Source organism: Stegostoma tigrinum, chromosome 5, assembly GCF_030684315.1.
Source record: "Stegostoma tigrinum isolate sSteTig4 chromosome 5, sSteTig4.hap1, whole genome shotgun sequence".
Lineage (NCBI taxonomy): Eukaryota > Metazoa > Chordata > Chondrichthyes > Orectolobiformes > Stegostomatidae > Stegostoma > Stegostoma tigrinum.
In genome coordinates, this window is record NC_081358.1 from 23,748,536 (window position 1) to 23,769,454 (window position 20,919).

Below are 20,919 nucleotides of genomic sequence, written 5' to 3' on the forward strand. Positions count from 1 at the left end.
ATTATTCTGTTAAATTTTCCAAACAGTTTCGCTATTCCAATTTTTCTTTCTTTTATTTGTATTTTAATTATAGGGTACAAAAAATGCATTTTGCTTCCAGCCTGGTAGTTTAACCAATCAAATCGCATCCGGAACATAATGCCTTACACTTTAAAAATAAGAAAAATTTGAGGTCTACGCTATCTTCTGAAAATATATTGAGGCCATTTGGTCTGGTCCATAACATTTGGAAAGGGTGCTAATCAAGCAGGATGCTTTGGCCTGAATGTCAGGGTGCTTCAAGAAGGTTGCTGGAACCATACTCATTCAGGAAACTGGGGAATGTTCCTCACTACACTCAGAAACAGATCGTCCTTAATGTTTCAAAAATAAGAATCCCTGCCTTCATATGGGGATGCAATACTCTTGTATTATGATTGTTTTTACCTTATTACCAGCTGCCTTCTTAGTATTCCTAAGAGTTTCATTCACCCTGTTTAAGGACTCATGCTGTTTGAGAATTTGTTCTTCCAGACTTTGAGCAAGATCAGTCTTTTCCACCAATCTTATCTTCAATGTATTTGTTTCCAAGTTCAGACTGTAAACTTGTTCTTCACTTTCATTTACCTAAAAAGGAACATATTTCCTTCATTGGTTTTTTAAAGGTTTCTATTTAGCATTAGTTAGACTTGATACACAAATGAAGCAATATTCCACTGAGCACCAATCCGTAAGATTGCAATTTCAAGGATATGAATCATTCCAACAACCGTCCACCTGCAAGAGATTTCCACTTGCTAAATCGCTGATTGCCTTTTCTAAGCACAGCAAACATCTGAGCAATGTTTCTATTCTGAGATCAAAACACTTACCTCTTTAAGAAAATGGAAAACCTATTAATATGGTCAGATAAATCCAATGCATCATCTTGCAACACAAATATCAAATAAGTAGTACATTAACACTTCATCTAGTTATTTAAAAATGATAACACTAAGGCAAGTATGAGATTAGTATCCTTATAAAAACAAATATACGTATATTTTGTTCAATATTTTACCAGTAAGGTGGTTCAAGCATGGCGTATAAAAGAAATTAAGGACAGTATTAGACCCAAAGCAGCAACATATAAAGTTTCAAGAAAAAGCAGCAAGTCTGAGAATTGGGAGCATTTTAGAATTAAACACAAGAGGACAAAGCATTTGATCAAGGGGTATAACAGGCAATAATAAAATTGTGGGGAACATTAACGGTGATGTAAATGCTTCTATGAATATGTGAAGATAAAATTGTTAGAAAAGACAAGTGTAGGTCCTTACAGTCAGTAGCCAAAATATTGTATAAAAACTGAGAGAACTGCGAATGCTGGAAATCAGGAACAAAAACCTCAGCAGGTCTGGCAGATTCTGTGAAGAGAAATCAAAGATAATGTTTCGGATCCAGTGACCCTTCCTCGGCCAAAGTATTGTAAGGGGGAACAAACAATTGGCAGTAGAATTGCACACATACTTTGGTTCTGAATTCAGAAGAACTTCTCAGAAATGTTCGGGCACCAAAGATGTAATGTGAGGGCAAGATTGAAGAAAATCAGTCTTCATAAGAAAATAATACAAGAGAAATTAATGGAGTTAAATGCTGACAAATCACCTCAGTCTATTAACCAATATCCCAGAGTACAAAAAGAAGTGGTCCTGGAAATGGGTGCATTGGTGATCATCCTCCAAAATGCTAAAGAATCTGGTCTAAGTTTGATAGATTGGAGGGTGGCAAATATAACCCCACTGCTTAAGAAAGAATGCAGTTGCTAAAACAAAAATATGTACAGACCAGTTAGCCTAACATCAGTAGTGGGTCAAATGTGGGAGTCTCTTATAATGACATGAGATAACAAGGTGTAAAGCTGGATGAACACAGCAGGCCAAGCAGCATCATAGGAGCTGGAAAGCTGATGTTTCAGGCCTAGGCCCTTCTTCAGAAAATCTGAAGAAGGGTCTAGGCCCGAAACGTCAGCTTTCCTATTCCTCTGATGCTGCTTGGCCTGCTGTGTTCATCCAGCTCTATACCTTGTTATCTCAGATTCTCCAGCATCAGCAGTTCCTACTATCTCTGAAACTATTTTGAAAATATTAATTGGATTAGACAGAGCCACTAAGCATTTATAGCAGTCAAATCATGCTTAAATAATATATTATAATAGAATGAATAAAGGAGAACAAGTGGATATAGTACATTTGAATTTCAAAAGTCTATATTAGCCAGGTAAATCAGGACTTTGGATATTTTGATTAAATCTTTTCACATTTGTGATGAATGAAAGCAAGGGGCTTGAATTCTAGTACATTTCAAGTCATGAAAGTGTCTGATCTAGACATCTACTCACAATCTCCTTAGGACCTTTACCTAAAAAAAATCTATCAAATCTACAGTTAAAAATTCCAACTGAGCTAGGAGCAATAACTTTGGGAGGAAGATGTTCATTTGTCCTCTATTCTTTATAACTTAAATAGTTTGATCTGCAAAACCGAACAGAGAGCAAACAGGGAAATAAAAGTGCACCAGAAAACCCAGCTTCTGTACATCAATAAAATTTGTGATGAAGTTTTTTTTTGTATCCATTTTTCGTGTAAAAGCCATTTTATTTGAAATATAGACTGGAAAACAAAGCTAATGTACAATTTTCAACACAATGCATGAATGATAAATGTTTCAAAAGGATTCTTGATCAGGTATAGGGTATTTGTAAAGTTCCCTTTAGAAATCTGGTTGTTGCATGTAACTTTTACAACATTTCAACAGGTGAGTTACTGAGGACAAGTTTTAATCAGGTAGACTCAGACAGTTTGTGAAACTGAATTTTGAGCCCTAATTGTCCTCACGACACGTCTGCCTTAAAATTAAACTTTTTAAAATGAATATAATTAACAGCTAAATCTGGAGGAATTTATCAGAAATACCGATGATATAGTCCAGATTTTAAGGCAGAGAGCATTAACTCCATAAACAGTCTCACTTAACCTGCAAATATACAAGCCTGAAAATTTCTCAGAGCTGTTCGCTAGAGTTGTGGAAAAAATAACAGAATGGGGCAGGAAATGTAAACTTAAAAACTGGCAAATATTGTCATTTAACAATGTCAGAAACCTTTGATGGTAAAAAATAAATCTTAATAAAGCAAACATGATAGATTTAAACAGTGATACCTAATGTAAAACAAACAAAATCTCACCAAACCTTGCATAATGTTGCTTTCAATTTCTGCTTCAGTGTATCATTTTCTTCCTGTAGCTCTCTAATAATCTGCCTTTTATGTGCAATTGTTTGATCATTCAATTCTTGCGCTGAACTCAATGAGGATGATTCAATTTGCAAATGTTTAATGGTTGCTTCACGCTGAGCCACCTGTAAAAAGAGAAAAAATGCCAAACTCTCATCCTAAGTGTAACTTGCAGGCCCATGTTGATCACGAAGGGATAAAACTTATGTAAAAGACTGTAACTTGCAAAAGCTGTACAGCTCCGATTTCATAGTCAGCAGTAAAATGATGTCACTTAGGCTAATCTCAAAGAGAGATTCGTCCAAATATCTAGTGGTCTCTGGAGCATTGATGCCCTCTGATGTATTCTCATTTACAGCAACCAGAAGCTAAAAGTACTAATGATCCTTTACTGTTAAGTAACAGGGAGGAAAATAAATCATTGGGGCATTATGTTTCAAGACTATCTTTAATTTTGCGTAAATGGAGGAATGAAGGGGTTCATGTAATATGTTCTGAATACAGACAGCAAGCCTGGGGGGCTGGGGTGCTAGATATTAAAAAATGACCAGATTGCTTTGCACGCCAAAAGATAATGAACAAGCCATCTTTTGAATGCAAGGACAGACTGCGAGTCTCCAAAATCCCAGCAAGGCATTCGGAATGCCAGATTTTGTTAACAATTACACTTTATATTGACCATTTAATTTCAAGATAGAGCGAAGGTGGAAATTTAGAGGATAATTACTAGCATATCTACTTGGGTACGATACCAACATGATTCACATTACCTCAATGTCTACCTCCAAGGCAAAAATTCTAATGGAAACCACTGTGTTGAATTAGCTTTCAGGGTGTTTTCTTAAAATAAGACTGAGCTGCAAAACATATCAGTCAACAGAAACTGAGAAAGTGAGAAAGAGAAAGAAGACGGTTGGAGGCTCCAAGTCACAAGGGTTCATCATGCAGAAATGCAGATTGGTGGCCACAATTGGATTGCAGAGATGGACTTTGAGAGCATTTAACAAGACTGTAAGATTTTATTAACCTTTGCTGGGGGAAGGAATCTTCAGGATAATTCTAATCAAAATCCACATAAGGGCTTGGTCTTATGTGTCCTGGAAAAAAAAAACAAGTGACCTCAGGAAATAAGAATCACTTTGAACTACATCTAAGAGAATTATGTGGCTCTTTAAGAGGCTGAGTAAAGCACAACTAACTATTGAGAGGGGTTTTTGGTAATTTTATATGTTAAATAAGGATTTCTTTCTCTAGTTTTGCCTAAAAGTTGCTTACAAACACAGTTACTTTGCTGCAGTAAACCTCTTAAAGTTTAATATCTTTTTGTGTGACATTGGGTATTCAAATTCCTTCTAAAAGTTAGCAATATTACAGGTAACAACAACATAAGCTGTGGGATTGTGGGGCAGTTCAACTTTCACAACTTAAAAACATAAAATATGTTGGGTTTTTTCATACCAAAATTGAGAAATTTGACTTTTCATAAATAAAATTAATTCATTTCTTCAAGGAAATGTGGCTGTTTAGCAATAATTTTGAACAGCATGGCATTAAGTCACAGGCATTGATCACTGAAAAAGGTACCATTGTTCAAAGGTTTGTGAAGCAAAATTAATAGTGTACAACTGCAAACTGTTGTCAGGTCAGTGGTTTGTTCTGGCACCACCCACTTCTGAATTTCAGCACTGCCAGACAATCTGAGATCCGGAGGATGTAATTTCCTCCTCTGAGAAATGGAAATCCAAATTGCAACTTGTTAATGACACATGCAGCCCATGATTGGTGTGGGGTGGACTTTTCCCTCACTGGTTGGTATCTGACGCTATTTTAGCACAGAGCATCACTGACAGCAACTTTTGGGCCTCAATATTTATTTGTTTTTGTGTGGACTTCAGAAGCTGCTGTCAATTTTGGAGAAGTAATAACAATGAATGCTGACACTTCCTACTACTACAAATTGTGGCAACATCAATGAATATTTAAATAAGCCAAAGAGTGAAAAATAATACATTTTTCAAACTCTTCTTCTGACGTATATATTCTTTCAGCTCTTACTTATTCAGGTACAGTAAATACTTTTCAGTAAAAATGAGCAGACTTGTCATGAAAAAAGTGAAGCATAAATGAAGTGAGGTGGTGGGGAAGAAGTATTGCTTTTTGGTTTAGAATATCTGCATTGATGCATACAAGTTGAGGCAGCAAGTACTTAGAAATGTTTGTCCAGTGTTTACTATTTAGTACAAGTATAGGCACACTAAATAATAAAACTATAAAACAAAACATAGCATTTCAGAAGAACAAAGTTTATAAATTAAATGGAGCGGATTCTACACAGAAGACTGATGTGATTGCTGTTACACTTCCAGCAACATTATCTTTGATCCATTATGAACATCACAATGAAGTCTTCAACAAAGCCAACGTACACAACATTGAGTGCACCATCTGACAACATCAATTGCCCTGAAAAATGTTTTATGGTCTGGTAAGAAAAACAGTGCATCTCACCAATATTTCAAAGACTGGCAGCTGAAAAGACAGCTCTTCCTGTCTGCTAATGTCAACCAATTAGGCAGAGTAGACTGCTAAATGAGACTGCTGGTGCTTAACAACTCTTCGGGCAACCTAGAAGTTTGAAAACACTGGATATGAGGCTGATGAAGGAAAGTCCAGACAATGGATAAAATGATCTGCTTACACCCGAGACCAGGGTTCCTGTTTCCAACTGCTCAAGTACCTGCTCAAGAACTGACCTCTTCATTCTCTAACAATCCTGCCTATTTTCACATATAAAAGGCTCCCCATAATGCCCTTTTTTCTTTATTCATTCACGGACAAGGTTGTTGCTGGCCAGGTGGTGTTTATTGCCCAGAGGGTAGTCAAGAATCCACTGCAATGCTGTGGGTCTAGGGTTACATGCAGCCAGACCAGGTGAGGACATTAGTGAAGCACTTGGGTTTTTCCCAAAAATTGGCAATGGATTTATGATCGTCATTAGACTCTGAATTCTAGATTTTCATTGAATTCAAATTCAACCACCTGACATGGGGGGATTCAAACTCGGGTTCCCAGTACATTATCTGGGTCTCTGAATTAACAGTCCAGCAATAATACCACTAGGCCATTGCCACCCAATTGTCTCCTTCCTGCAAAGGATCTGCCATTTTCAGTTAATGGGACAAAGAAAAGATTATACATCCAAAATTTCAGATGATACAAACTTTGTTGGGACAATAAGCAGTATGGATAGAACAGAGGCATTACGAAGGAATTTTGGATTTCTCATAATGGACAAAACTGTGGCAGGTGTATTTCTTGGAAGCGAATGAGAAATCATCCACTTGAATCTGAAAAGAATAAAACAGGGCACTCTGTAAATGGGGAAAAACCTAGAAGCAATGGATGGTCAATAGACTCAGGAGTTCAGGTACATTGATCGCAAAACATGTTACAGAAAATAAGGGAAAAAAAGACATTAAAATTCTGTCCTCTTTCATCAAGAATTCATGAATACAATAGGGTAGAAGTCATGCTTTAGTTAAACAAATCTCTAGCTCGATCGGATTTTGTGTGTTGTCAGCAGGGCTACCAGATGCAGGATATATCAGATTTGAAGGGAGTGCAGCATTGATTTACTGAAGTGATACTGAAATTGAAGGGTTAAATAAAGGATAAATTACCCAAACTACAGGTTATTTTCCATGGAATTTACAAGTATGAAGTGACTTAATCCATATTCTTATGATATTAAAATGAACAGATAGGGTGGACAAAGGGGAACTATTTCTCTTGGTTGGGGAGTTCAGAACTAAGTGGAGTAGTCAAAAAATTATTGCCAAACCTTTCAAGAGTAAACTCAAGGAAAGGCTTCTATATACAAAGAATTTGGCAATTGATGTTAGATCAGTTGTTCATTTTAAAATTGAGATGGAACGATTTTTTGATAAGTAAGGGGTATTGGTCAAAGATGGATTTTTGGGCTGGATTAAAGGCAGGGGGCAGGAAAAACTTCAGTGGGCTCCATGCCTGCCAGCAACCCATCCACTCTTATCATACTTCAAATAATGTGAGTTGGGAGGAGCCATGTGGGCCTTAATTGATGAATGACTGGCTACTTTAGGTTTCACACTGCAGTCACATGTGTTACATTCACAGTAGGGTAGACATACATCCGTTGGGAAGCCCAGCAGCTGTGTATCTCTTCAAGCTAGTGCCAGGTAAAGGAGGGGAACCTCCTTTTTGGACTCCTTTGCCTCATAGGAGGCAATGCCACACACCGCCAAGCTCCCTCACTTATACACACCCCCAAAGTCTCCTCCCAGTGCTTTCAATCTCCATCTTTGCATCTCAAACCAAGCCGCTCATTCCCCTCACTGGGGTCTGCTGACTTGGTGCTGGCAAACCGGGCCTTACTTGGGCTTCTTACTGACAATTCACTAAGATGTCCTCCTGAGACAGGGGCCGGAGCCCCCCATCTAACCACTAAATGTTACTGCTGAGCAACCACAGAATGTGGCAAGCTCCTCCGGCATTTTAGGGGCTCTTTTTAGGATGGTGTAGGAATTACAATACCCTGTTAAATAAAGTCTATGTATTACAGTTAAGTCAAGGATCAACAATGATCACACTAAATGGAGGAAAAGGCTCAAGGGTTTAAAGACCCGACTTCTATTCAATTCATTTTCTGAATGAGAGGATTCATGTATGGAATACAGACTACATACATCTCAATGTGGTATGCCAAATGTAAAGCATTTTGGATGTAATCAAGAAGAAATGGCTGTAGTGCTAGAATACATCCTAGAGGTTCAAAGTTCCAATGCCATATTGAGTTATGAAACTGAGTTTAATTAGACTGATGTGGTAACCGCAGGAAAAAATGATCATAAAATGTGCTAGATTATTGTAAATCTAATTGCTTTACTGATGTCCCTTCTGGAAGCGATTGGTCCAGCTTGTTAGACATGGTTATAGAATAAAGGCAGAAAATGATGTAAATATTCAGCAGGTCAGCAGAAACTATGGAGAAAGAAACACGTTTCTTTCTTTACAGATACTACCGGGCCTACTGACTAGTTTGAGCATTTTAACTTTGTTTTGGATTTCTAGTATCTATAGTATTTTGCCAACCTACATAGAAATGGGTTGCCCATTGTACCAAAATGAAAAAAAATCAAAGTGACTTAAAGAGCCTAAGTTTAGGCAGAAGGGAGTTGAACCACATCCTGCTGGACTCATGCAGGTTAGCACATAAACATCTGAACAGCTTCATTCTGTGCAGTAGCCATTCCATTCCATGGAAAAAGCACTGAAAATTATCAATATTTTACAAGCTCACTGCTTCTGGAAGGAAAGATGCCAACTTGCAACCTCATTAAAACCAAGACAATTTGTAGAGATACTGGAAACTGCCAATGCTGGAGAATCTGAGATAACAAGGTGTAGAGTTGGATGAATACAGCAGGCCATGCAGCATCAGAGGTGCAGGAAAGCTGACGTTTCGGGTCTAGACCCTTCTTCCGAAATTGGGGAGGGGAAGAGGATTCTGAAATAAATAGGGCAAGGGGGGAAGCAGATAGAAGATGGGTAAAGGGAAAGATAGGTGGAGAGGAGACAGACAGGTCAAAGAGGCAAGGATGGAGGGAGTAAAGGTGAGTGTAGGATAGATGCTGCCAGGCCTGCTGAGCTTTTCCAGCAACTTTGTTTTTGTAAAGAGGGGATAGGTCAGTTCAGGGAGATCAGGCAAGTCAAGGAGGCGGGATGCAGCAGGTAGGTAGGAGATGGAGGTGAGGCTTGAAGTGGGTGAAGTCTGATGAAGGGTCTAGGCCCGAAACGTCAGCTTTTGTACTCCTGAGATGCTGCTTGGCCTGCTGTGTTCATCCAGCTTCACACTTTATTATCTAGGTGACAGGAAGGACAGGTTAGGGAGGCGGTGACAACCTGGGCTGGTTTTGGGATGCAGTCAGGGGAGGGGAGATTTTGAAGCTTGTGGACTCATATTTGTACACTTCGCTATAATTCAATATAAAACCTGAGCACTATCTCCCAATCCCACAATGTCCCTTTTCTTTACCATAGTATGAGAAAATCTGTTGTATGCACAAATCAGAGATTCATCTTCACCTCTGTTTTACCTTACTTCTATCACATACTCACACATGATGCTCTTTACCTGTGAAAAATGGAAAAACAATTGAAATTGTCCAGGTATATTAACTACATCGAGTTAATAAATAAATTTATTAAAAAGTGAGAGAAAGTGAGAAGTAGAATGACAAAATAAATGTTATAATGGTTATTAAGATTAATTTTCTCAGATAGAAATGTCACTTTTTTAGGGAGCGGTTCTTTTACTTTTCTTACCATTCATAGATTTTATACCTAGTGGCAGTCTGCCATTTTGTAAAACAATGATATATGCTGCCATGGTGAACTGTGCATTTAGTAACATCTAGTGGGACGCAGCAGACCTAACCTGGCATTCTCTGCTATATTTTCTGCAAAGGAAGACAGTGGACTGAGAATGTGAAATGTTAAACATATATTACATGGTTTTTCAAAGGTTTTCAGAAAAATTGTCCAATTTGAAAAAAAAACAGGCTGAGAAATATTATCTAACAGAGCATAAGTAAATTTAAATAACTGTTTATTATTCTCAATTAAATTGAAAACAAAATGATCTGTCACCAAACTTACCTTCTGCTGCTGGACACCTGACATAGACAAAGCTATCTACAAATGGGGGTGGATGAGAGATTAATAATGGGATGCACCGACGAATCAAAGCCAACAGAAAAGGTAAATGGCACCATGAGACAGAAGAAATACATCGTGAGTCAGAGAGAGGAGTACAAAAATGAGAGTTAGACGAAACTGGGAGTTGAAATTTGAATTCACATTTTGACTTATCTTTTTAGACTGTATTACCCTGTACACTTGCTTGTAAAGTAAGTTCAAATCAGCTGAAAGGTTTTCAAAATACAAAGTGACCATTATGTCACATTGACAACAAGGATGAAATGCCCATGAATTTCAATAGACACAGTGACTGACCTGTGGAATGGAAAGGCTGAGAACCTATTCTGGGGAATACCACAGGATTTAAGAAAGCAAGACTCATAATAAATCTAAACTGCATGAATGATGAAATAAAATGAAAGCCTATGATACTTTTTCAGACTAAAGCAATGCTGAAAATGCAGTTTGCCGCAAGTGTCTTTGTGCACTGTCCAATGAATGAGGTTGGAGTGAAGTTGTGGATCAATAATATGTGGAATAGACATCTTGGTGGCCTGTGCAAAGAATGCAGTTTATTAGAAGGTGTTCCAATCCCATATAACCATTACATCAAAAGGTGCCTTGGAAGAAAGCCCCAAACTGTAGTTGTACAAGGGAAGATCAGCATTCAGAGTTCAAACTTTGGATGCATGCCTCGAAAATCATTCAATGCTCATGTTTCCAACTAATGTATTCAATAAAATGAATCACATTGATTTTATTTGAATTAGCAGCATATGTCATTTTTCACTTTTCAAAAAGACAACCACAGACATCAAACTCTGATGGTTCACATTTTATATTCAGCATATAAGTCAACAGCCAATTTTGGAAGTGTTTTTTGAAGCTTCAGAGGTCAGTTTATATGATCTAAGTAGTTACACTAAGCAGCAAAGTGCTGAATTTATCCAGTTTAATACGATAATATCCTCAGCATTAAGCAACAGTATTTTCATAAGGCAGTTATAAATCTTGGAATGAAAAACAATATTTTTGTTTTACCTGAACAGCCATTTCCTTTTCTGCAATCATGGCATTTTGAAGATCCTTTTCTAGAGAATGAATCATCTGCTGTTGCTTTTCAACAATGTTAACTGAAGCTATGTATTTCTGATGTTGTTGCTCCATCTGCCTCTCTTGATGTTCAATCTAAAATAAATTTTGCAAAATCGCTTATTTACAATTGTTGTATTGCACAATCATGTTGGCTGAGGAACATATACCAGCAAGATCTAATGTGGTTTGGATCAGTAAAACTAATTAATGATCTAATAAAATTGGCTGAAGTGGAGCGTAAACACCTGTGTGGCTTAGCCAGCTAAATAGCTAGCTTCTGTGTTACACATTCAATTTTATGTTGCTTTGTGGTGCTGAGTAATTAAAACAAAACATGACTGGAAAAAAAAAGTGTTCAATTATTTACTGGCGATGCGAAGGCAGCCAAGAAAATAAGCTGTGGGACAGATACCAGCTGTCTGCAAAGAGATGCATTTCTATTAAATGAGTGGCAAAAATTTGGTAGATAGAATTTACTCTGGGAAGATATGATGTTGTCTACTTTGGCAGGAAGAATAAAAAAGCAAAATATTATATAAATGTAAAGAACTGCATATACTGTGGAATGATTTTAGTGATTTTGTATATGAATCCCAGAAAGTAAGCATGAAGGTACAGCAAGTAATTAGGAAGGCAAGGAAGATCCAATATTAAAGGAAGGAAAATTTTCTCAGGCATGGAGGTTGTTGACTTGCTTGCCGAGCTGGCTTGTTTTTGTTCAGACGTTTCGTCACCATGCTAGGTAACATCATCAGGAAGTGGTAGGTGTGGGTAAAATTACAACATTTAAAAGACATTTGGATGGACACCTGAATAGGAAAGGTTTGGAGGGTATGAGCCAAGACCAGGCAGGTGGGACTAGTTTGGGATTATGTTCAGCATGGACTGGTTGCACCAAAAGGTTTGTTTGTGTGCTGTATGACTCTATGACTCTATTTCATTTTTAGAAAAAATGGTATTATTTCCTTTCTATACTTTCTAAACACTCTTTTAAGTTCTTTCCTTGTTTTCTTCTTTTCTATTATGAGATATGCCATCACTGGCAAAGCCAGTAATTGTTGCACATTCCTAACTGCTCTTTGAACTCAGGGACTTGCTAGCTTACTTCAGACTGCAGTTAAGAGTCAATTGCAATATTCTGAATCTAGAGTCACATGTGGAGAAGACTGCGTACGGTTGACAGATGTCTTTTGCCAAAGGGCATAAATGATCCAGCTGGGCTTTTATGACAACAATGACATTTGATGGTCACCATTACAAGTAACTACATTTCAATTCCATATGTGTTCGTTGTTATGAATAAAAGTACACCAGTTGCCATGCTGAGAGTTGACCCAGTATCCCAAGAGCATTAACTTAGGCATCATTCAGTGCTAATAGCACGACACCACTGCCCCATTCTTTTACTTTAGTACTACTATTTTTACCATGGCTATAGTTCTCACATTAATCCTGACGTTTTTTTTAAACAATGTTAGCTCTAGTTTTATCATATTTCTGACAGTGAATTTTTCATTTCTCTATTCAGTCATATTTCATCATTCTTTGATAAATTCCCCTTTCCCTTTCATATTTAGTCCATCACAAATTTGAAAATTCTCCATCCTTCATCTGGATCTCTGCTCCTTAACTCCTATTTGGAATTAATTGAAATCTGACTTCTATTTTCCCAATCCAGAATCCTTGTGAAGATTTTGAAGAAAATAACTGATCCATCGCATTATAGGAAGCAGTTGCCAGTTTAACAGAATGACAAATCAAAAGGTGATAGCCTGGAGTTAATGCCAAAAAGTATTGAATTGCCACAATAGTTTACTCCATTGATATCTGGAAAGTGTACTCAAAAGGATTACCAGGATATTGCCTAGTATGGGGGAATTTAGCTATGAAGAAAGGCTGGAGACACTCGGTTTGTTTTCACTGGAACACAGTTGAGGGGTGAACTAGCAGAAGTTTAAAAGATTGTGAATGGCAATGGATAGAATGGAAAGTTAGGGGGCTTTTTCCCCTAGGGTGGGGGGGTCGATTTCTAGGAGACACAGCTTCAAGATGCAAGGGGGCAAGTTTAAAAGAGATGTGCAAGGCAAGTTTTTCACACAAAGGGTGGTGAGTGCCTGAAATGCATTGCCAGAAGAATTGGTGGAAGCAGACACATTGGCCGCATTCAAGAAGCACCTGGACAAATACAAGAATAGGAAGGGAATAGAGGGATACTGATCATGTAAGCGAAGACAGTTTTGGTACGAACAAAAACAAATTTGCTGCAAAAGCTCAGCAAGTCCGGAGCATCTGTGAAGAAGAATACAGAGTTAACAGAGATAGTGGGAACTGCAGATGCTGGAGAATCCAAGATAATAAAATGTGAGGCTGGATGAACACAGCAGGCCAAGCAGCATGTGCTACTGAGATGCTGCTTGGCCTGCTGTGTTCATCCAGCCTCACATTTTATTATACAGAGTTAACATTTCGGGTCCGGTGACCCTTCCTCAGAACTGAGGAAGAACTTTTCCTGCAACTTTGTTTTTGTTCTTGATTTACAGCATCCGCAGTTCTTTTCGTTTTTGTACAGTTTGAGTACGGAAGGGCAAAACGTGACAGCGCATGCTTGGAGAGCTGAAGGGCCTGTTCCTGTGCTGTATTGTTCATTGTTCCTATCTAGAATAAATGCAGGATTCTGGCTGAGGGAAAATATTGAAGTATAAATTGATACTACACAAAACCCCAAGCTGACATTTATTTGGGATAGCTACAAAATTTCAAATTTATAAAATATAAGACATTTCTATTTTCATTAAGTCGACTAGATATTGCATATGTACCTTAATAATAAAATCATTTGTGATTTTTTTTTCATGAAATGTTGCATATGTGTCAAACAAAACTTTAAAAACTTACCTGTTCCTCTAATATTTTAGATTTTTCATCCTGAGTAAGTTGCTTCATTCTTAGTTTATGGATTACATCTTCCTTACAAAAGACCTGTTGGTCAAGATAAAAATTATTTTCAGAATCTGAGCAGCACAGAAGCAAGCAATTTGGTCCACGGAGTTCACGCTGCCTCTTTGAAAAGCAATCCAATCAGGCCCACTCCCGCACTCAGTTCCCACAGTCCTGCAAGTTTATTTCCACAGTACATGTTCAATTTCTTTCTGCAAATATCGATCATTTTTATTTCCAAAACACTCAAAGGCAGTGACTTTAAATTCATTACCATGTAATACTACGTGAAGAAGTTCTTCCACACACATTTGCTGAAAATCTCAAGTCTGTGTTTCTTGGTCCTTGAACTATAAGACAATGGGAACCTTTCCATATTTTCTAAATCTGTTATTATCTTGTATATTTCAATCAGATCTCCTTTACTCCAAGGAGAACAACCCTAATGCCTCCAACCTATCTGTGTAGCTAACTTCATTCATCCCTTAAACTACTGCACATCTTTTAAAAGCATTTGCATCGTCCTTTAAGTTTATTGAGCTGAAATGAACGCAATTCTTATAGATAATAAAGTGTGAAGCTGGAAGAACACAGCAGGCCAAGCAGCATCTCAGGAGCACAAAAGCTGACGTTTCGGGCCTAGACCCTTCATCAGAGAGGGGGATGGGGAGAGGGTTCTGGAATAAATAGGGAGAGAGGGGGAGGCGGACCGAAGGTGGAGAGAAAAGAAGATAGGTGGAGACGAGCGTATAGGTGGGGAGGTAGGGAGGGGATAGGTCAGTCCAGGTAAGACAGACAGGTCAAGGAGGTGGGATGAGGTTAGTAGGTAGGAAATGGAGGTGTGGCTTGAGGTGGAAGGGATGGGTGAGAGGAAGAACGGGTTAGGAGGCTGAGACAGGCTGGGCTGGTTTTGGGATGCAGTGGGGGGAGGGGACGAACTGGGCTGGTTTGGGGATGCGGTGGAGGAAGGGGAGATTTTGAAGCTGGTGAAGTCCACATTGACACCATTGGGCTGCAAGGTTCCCAAGCGGAATATGAGTTGCTGTTCCTGCAACCTTCGGGTGGCATCATTGTGGCACTGCAGAGGCCCATGATGGACATGTCATCTGAAGAATGGGAGGGGGAGTTAAAATAGTTCGCGACTGGGAGGTGCAGTTGTTTATTGCGAACCGAGGGGAGGTGTTCTGCAAAGCGGTCCCCAAGCCTCCGCTTGGTTTCCCCAATGTAGGGGAAGCCACACCGGGTACAATGGATACAGTATACCACATTGGCAGATGTGCAGGTGAACATCTGCTTAATATGGAAAGTCATCTTGGGGCCTGGGATGGTGGTGAGGGAGGAGGTGTGGGGGCAAGTGTAGCACTTCCATGCTGGTGGGGCTGGAGGGGAGTGTGGAGCGGACAAGGGAGTCATGGAGAGAGTGGTCTCTCCGGAAGGCAGACAAGGGTGGGGATGGAAAAATGTCTTGGGTAGTGGGGTTGGATTGTAGATGGCGTAAGTGTCGGAGGATGGTGCATTGTATCCGGAGGTTGGTGGGGTGGTGTGGTGTTTGAGAACGAGGGGGATCCTCTTTGGGCGGTCGTGGCGGGGATGGGGTGTGAGTGATGTGTTGCGGGAAATGCGGGAGACGTGGTCGAGGGTGTTCTCCACCACTGCAAGGGGAAAGTTGCGGTCCTTGAAGAACTTGAACATCTGGGATGTGTGGGAGTGGAATGCCTCATCTTGGGAGCAGATGCGGCAGAGGCGGAGGAATTGGGAATAGGGGACTAAAAACCATCCCAAAACCAGCCCAGCCTGTCTCTGCCTCCCTAACCTGTTCTTCCTCTCACTCATCCCTTCCTCCCACCCCAAGCCGCACCTCCATTTCCTACCTACTAACCTCATCCCACCTCCTTGACCTGTCTGTCTTCCCTGGACTGACCTATCCACTCCCTACGTCACCACCTGTACTCTCCTTTCCACCTATCTTCTTTTCTCTCCATCTTCGGTCCGCCTCCCCCCCTCTCCCTATTTATTCCAGAACCCTCTCCCCATCCCCCTCTCTGATAAAGAGTCTAGGCCCGAAACGTCAGCTTTTGTGCTCCTGAGATGCTGCTTGGCCTGCTGTGTTCATCCAGCTTCACACTTTATTATCTTGGATTCTCCAGCATCTGCAGTTCCCTTATCTCTGATACAATTCTTGTAGCTTCAATCTTTACATAGGTTCAGCATAACTGTCCTCAATTTGTACTCTGTATTTCTGTGTCTTCTAGCTGTTTCATAAGATGGGTCTGGAGGAGGGTTTGGTTTATGCAATTATGCAATCTTGCCATGACTCCCATTGAGTATGTCTTTGTCCACAATGAGTAAGACCCAAAAGCTGATGTCACTTCCAATGATGTCATTAACTAGCTGCCTGATAGCTGTTGCTTTATGCATTAGCTTCCCAAAAGCATTGATTCTGTTCCTGTTATCCTTTCCCATCTTAACAAGTTCATATTTTTTCATCTTTAAAATATTTACATTTCAATCTATTGTTAACTTGTTTTTCAAACTCTTCCCCACCAAGACTCTTGTGGCTAGGCTTCAATGCTAATGCTACTCACAGCAATTCCACTGCCCTGGGGCAGGCAGGACTGGTGATGCGTCCTTCAGAGGAGTAGAGATGAACAGTGGCCAATCCTTTTCTTGAGGGAAGTGCCTATAAAGAAAGGTTGTGCACTGCTGTTGTTGTTGGGATGATCATATTCCTCTAGGTTCTGCTTGGCTAAATCTGACGAGGCTTATTCTCACATGGCTTGAGGATATAGTGGCTCCAATGATGGTTGCCTGTTAAGGTGATAAAGAGCTGGGGTATGGTCTCCTGGTTAACTACTTCAATGTTCTTTCCCGAATTGCATAACAGGGATCCTCCTCCCTTCTGGTCTGTTGGCCGCTGCAAGTGTTCTATGGAGATTCTCTCTTGTGTAGAGCCATCGAGTTTATGCCAGAAAATAACAAGCATCTGAGTACTCTAATCCCATTTTTCCAGCACGTGGTCCATAGTCTTTTATATACTTTGGCATTATCAGTATCAGTACTTCTTTAATGTTAAAAGGTTTCCACACCAGCCTTAAAGGCAGCAAGTCCAAGATTCCTACCGTTATCTGGGTGAAAAATAATTTCCTCACATTCCCTCTAATCCTCCTGCTTCTTACCTTAAATCTATGCCCTCGACAATTGATCCCTCTACCAAGGGGAAAAGGGTCTTCTTGTCTCCTCTTTCAATGCCCTTTATAATTTTATACATCTCATTCATGTCCTCTATCAGTCTCCTCTGCTTCAAGAAAAACAATCCCAGTCTACCCAGTTTCTCTTCAGCTAAAAAATCCTAATAGTTGATGGTTTATAGCAGATTATGTAGCTCAAGATGCTATATGCTCTGCTAACTATTCTCCATATCCTGCGATTTTCAAAAATGTATGGATTTCAGATATATTTGCCTGAATATTCATTGAAAATTCAAGAACTTACTTCATTTGAAAGGACATCCTGTTCACTTTGCGCCGTGATCATCCAAGCTTCAAGTCGTGCTCGTAAGCGTCCATTTTCTTCCACTGTTTCATTGTGCTGCTGTTGAAGTTGTTTCATTAGATATTTCAGGTCAAAAATGGTGACTTTCTTCTTCTGAACCTTTAATCAGGAACATACATCTTAATGTGTAATGATCGTATGAATAAGACACATTGAGGTTGGGTTTGTTAAGCTTTACATTCGTTGTAACAATAAATTGTAATTGGATCACAGATAAGTATAATACTTTAACTACCACAACTGACTTGACTAAAACTATTGCATGGCAAAATTAAGGTTGGTGTTCAAATTTGAGCAAAACTAAGAAAACAGGTATGGGTAAAATTGATCACTAAAAATTTCATAAATTACAATGCAACACTATTATACTTTAGCTCCAAGACACTGCAGCAGAAATTGCTCAGGCACAAAGGTTTTCAACTGCTTGTTCAATGAGCTTCCTTTTATCATGTAGTCACAAGCAAAGATGTTCACTGATGACTAAGGGCATTTACTTTCATTTGCAATTCGTCACCTAATGGAGCAACCTGCCACCATACGCTGCAAGATGTGGACAACATTCAAACTTGGGCTGATAAGTGAGAGATAGCATTTGAGCCATACACGGCAATGATCATATCATTGAGGGGAAATCTAATCACCTCCCTATCACATATAAAGGCATTGCTGAACCCCTTCCTCTAAATAGTTCACTACAGATAAAAAAAACTTCAGTGGAACAGCTATATAAACACCAAGGCAATGACCTCAGGCCAGAGGCAGGGTATTTTACAGCAAATACTTACCTCTTGACTTCTCAAAACGCTAGCACCATCTATAAAATACACATCACGAATATGATTGAATACTCCTCACTTAGCTGATAACATTCAACAAGCTCAATGCTACACAGGACAGAGCAACCCACTTGACAGGCACTCCATCAAAGCACAAAATATTTTTTCTTTCCCAAGGGCTCTTCTTGAGATTTTCTTCAGAGCTAGTTTCTGATTTTCAGGCTCTCCTTTTTCATTGTCACGAAGTCATTTAGTAGGTGATGTAGTTACGTAGCAACATTATCTGCTGCATTATATGAGGTATTTGGTCTCTCACATCCATAGAATTAGAAGAATTCATCAACATCAGTAATAAGTAACAAGCTTCATTGAACTTAAAGCCAAAACATAAAAGCAAAATATTGATTTCCTAAACATTACAGTATTTGTCAATACTTTGCACATAACATAGGCATAAGTTAAAAAATTTCTTCCTAAAACAGTTGACACTAGTATTCCACACCAAAAAGTCATTACCTTAACGCACCTTCCACAGACTGGCGATGTCACAGCCAATTTGTTGCATCACATATATAGCACACGTTTTTAATTGCAACTCAGCTTTAAATTTCATGATTTGCACACAACATTTATTACAATAGTAACCATTATATTTTTTATTCCCCTGTACAGTAATTCATGACGTATGCAGCCTTAAAATAAAGATTCTATGTCCATTTGCAACAAACTCATTACTTCAGTGGTTTCAAGTTAGCTAAGTATTTTTCGTTGACAGGTAGAAAATAGCCCACTTCCCTGTGCAGCCTCAGTGTCTCATCCTTGTAGACACTTCCTTCACATAACTCCTTTCACAGCCTCTTTCACATGTTGCCAGCAGAAACACCATAACCCTTGGATCCAGCGAATGGCCTCGCTCTTGGAAAAAGACACGGCACCCAGCAGAAGCACCAGCATGCAGCCATGTTGCGACAAAAAGTTTCCCAGAGAAAGGCACAGCCATTTGCCATAACAAAAGGCATGACCCCTGCAAAAATATCCAGACAATAGCCCAGCCATTAGGGACAATTCCTGGTCTCTGGCAGAGACCCACCTCATTCAGACATGCTCTAGCCCTTCTGATGGTAATCTTTTTGGTACCACTGACCTTTCTGAACTTATCACTGCTTCTCCAAGCACAGATTGTTTTACTTGCATGTTTCAAGTCGGAGAGAACCAACCTGAGATGAGAGAAGCTACTCCTCACCAATTTGGTCCATTCTATTTACCAGGGTGACTATTCTCTCCTTGAGAGGGAGAAAAGTGGAAAGAGGTAGATTCTGCAGGCTGATATGAAGGAACAATGCTGGAAAAAAAATGTCCACAAAGAGCGAGCAATCTCTAAGGAGCAGATTTCTCCTTTCCAGACGTCAGTTTGGATCGGGTGCTATGTCAAATGAGCCTCCAGCAATGAGCGTCCAGCACGCTAAACAGCCAATTACCGTATTCTCACTGAGCAAACCAGGGAGGAAAAACCAATGAACCACACTGAATTTTAAATTTTAGAGATAGGAAATAAATTATTAGGGTATGGTCAAAGGAGTAGCTAAGGTACCAGCTAAAATACCATAAATACATTATTATTAAAAAAAACAGAAAATGCATCATTTTTAAAATATGTAGAATTTCTTACATATTTGGGCAATTTAATCTTCAAAGAGAATAAATTATTCAAATTTTTTGAGAAGATTTGTAGCTTGGGTTGTGGATGAGGTTGAAGACTTGCTCACTGAGCCAATGTGTTTAGTTGCAGGCATTTTGTCACCCTGCTAGGTTACATCGTCAGTGTGCCTCTGGTGAAGCATTAGTGTTCGGTCCTGCTTGTTATTTAAAACCAAGGCATATAAGTAACCCAACCCTTCACCAGAGGCACACTGACGATGTTACCTAGCAGGGTAATGAAATTTCTACAACCAAATACACCAGCTCAGCAAGCAAGCCTATGAACTCTGAATAAAATACTCTGTGATGACTAGAAAACCTGCTTAACTGTAAACCCTCAAATATATGTGCTATATTATGTACAATGTGATATCCTTTGCTGCGAGCCTCTTCATTGGCAAAGGGAGTTAACAGGGAAGTCATATTATGATTACAAAAACATATTACCTATTACCTCTGATTCCTTACACGTTGAAGAATTCCTCCGTTTAGTAAAATCCCACCTGTTTCATTAGAATAAATGCCAGTGAAATAACAGTCATATTTTGCCTCATGAATCTGTCTGGGTTCTATGACATTCATGGTTTCTAAAATATTGAAAAAGTCCATGCCAATATGCAAGGCCTGGATAATACCCAGGCTTGGGCTGACAAGTAACATGTAACATTCACATCATGCAAGTGCCAGATAAAGACCATCTTCAACAAGAGAGAATTTAACTACTGCCCCTTGGCATTCAATGGCATTGAATTCCCCACTATCAACACCTTAAGGGTTACACTGACCAGAAACTGAACTAGACTACAAGTACTGAGGCTACAAGAGTAGGACAGAGGCTAGGAATCTTGCAGTGAGTAACTCACCTCTTGA

At 39.3% G+C, this 20,919-nt stretch overlaps 1 protein-coding gene across 1 annotated transcript in view; it reads right to left on the reverse strand.

Moving 5' to 3' along the window:
* LOC125452104 (uncharacterized) overlaps positions 1–20,919 on the reverse strand; it is a 462,089-nt gene that overhangs the window by 285,395 nt on the left and 155,775 nt on the right. Inside the window, exons 4-8 of the mRNA XM_048530109.2 lie at positions 17,516–17,674; positions 13,982–14,065; positions 11,033–11,179; positions 3,211–3,378; positions 427–606 (exon numbers count right to left, since the gene is read on the reverse strand). Coding sequence (XP_048386066.2) covers positions 427–606; positions 3,211–3,378; positions 11,033–11,179; positions 13,982–14,065; positions 17,516–17,674 — 738 coding nt within the window. The remainder of the gene's footprint in view (positions 1–426; positions 607–3,210; positions 3,379–11,032; positions 11,180–13,981; positions 14,066–17,515; positions 17,675–20,919) is intronic.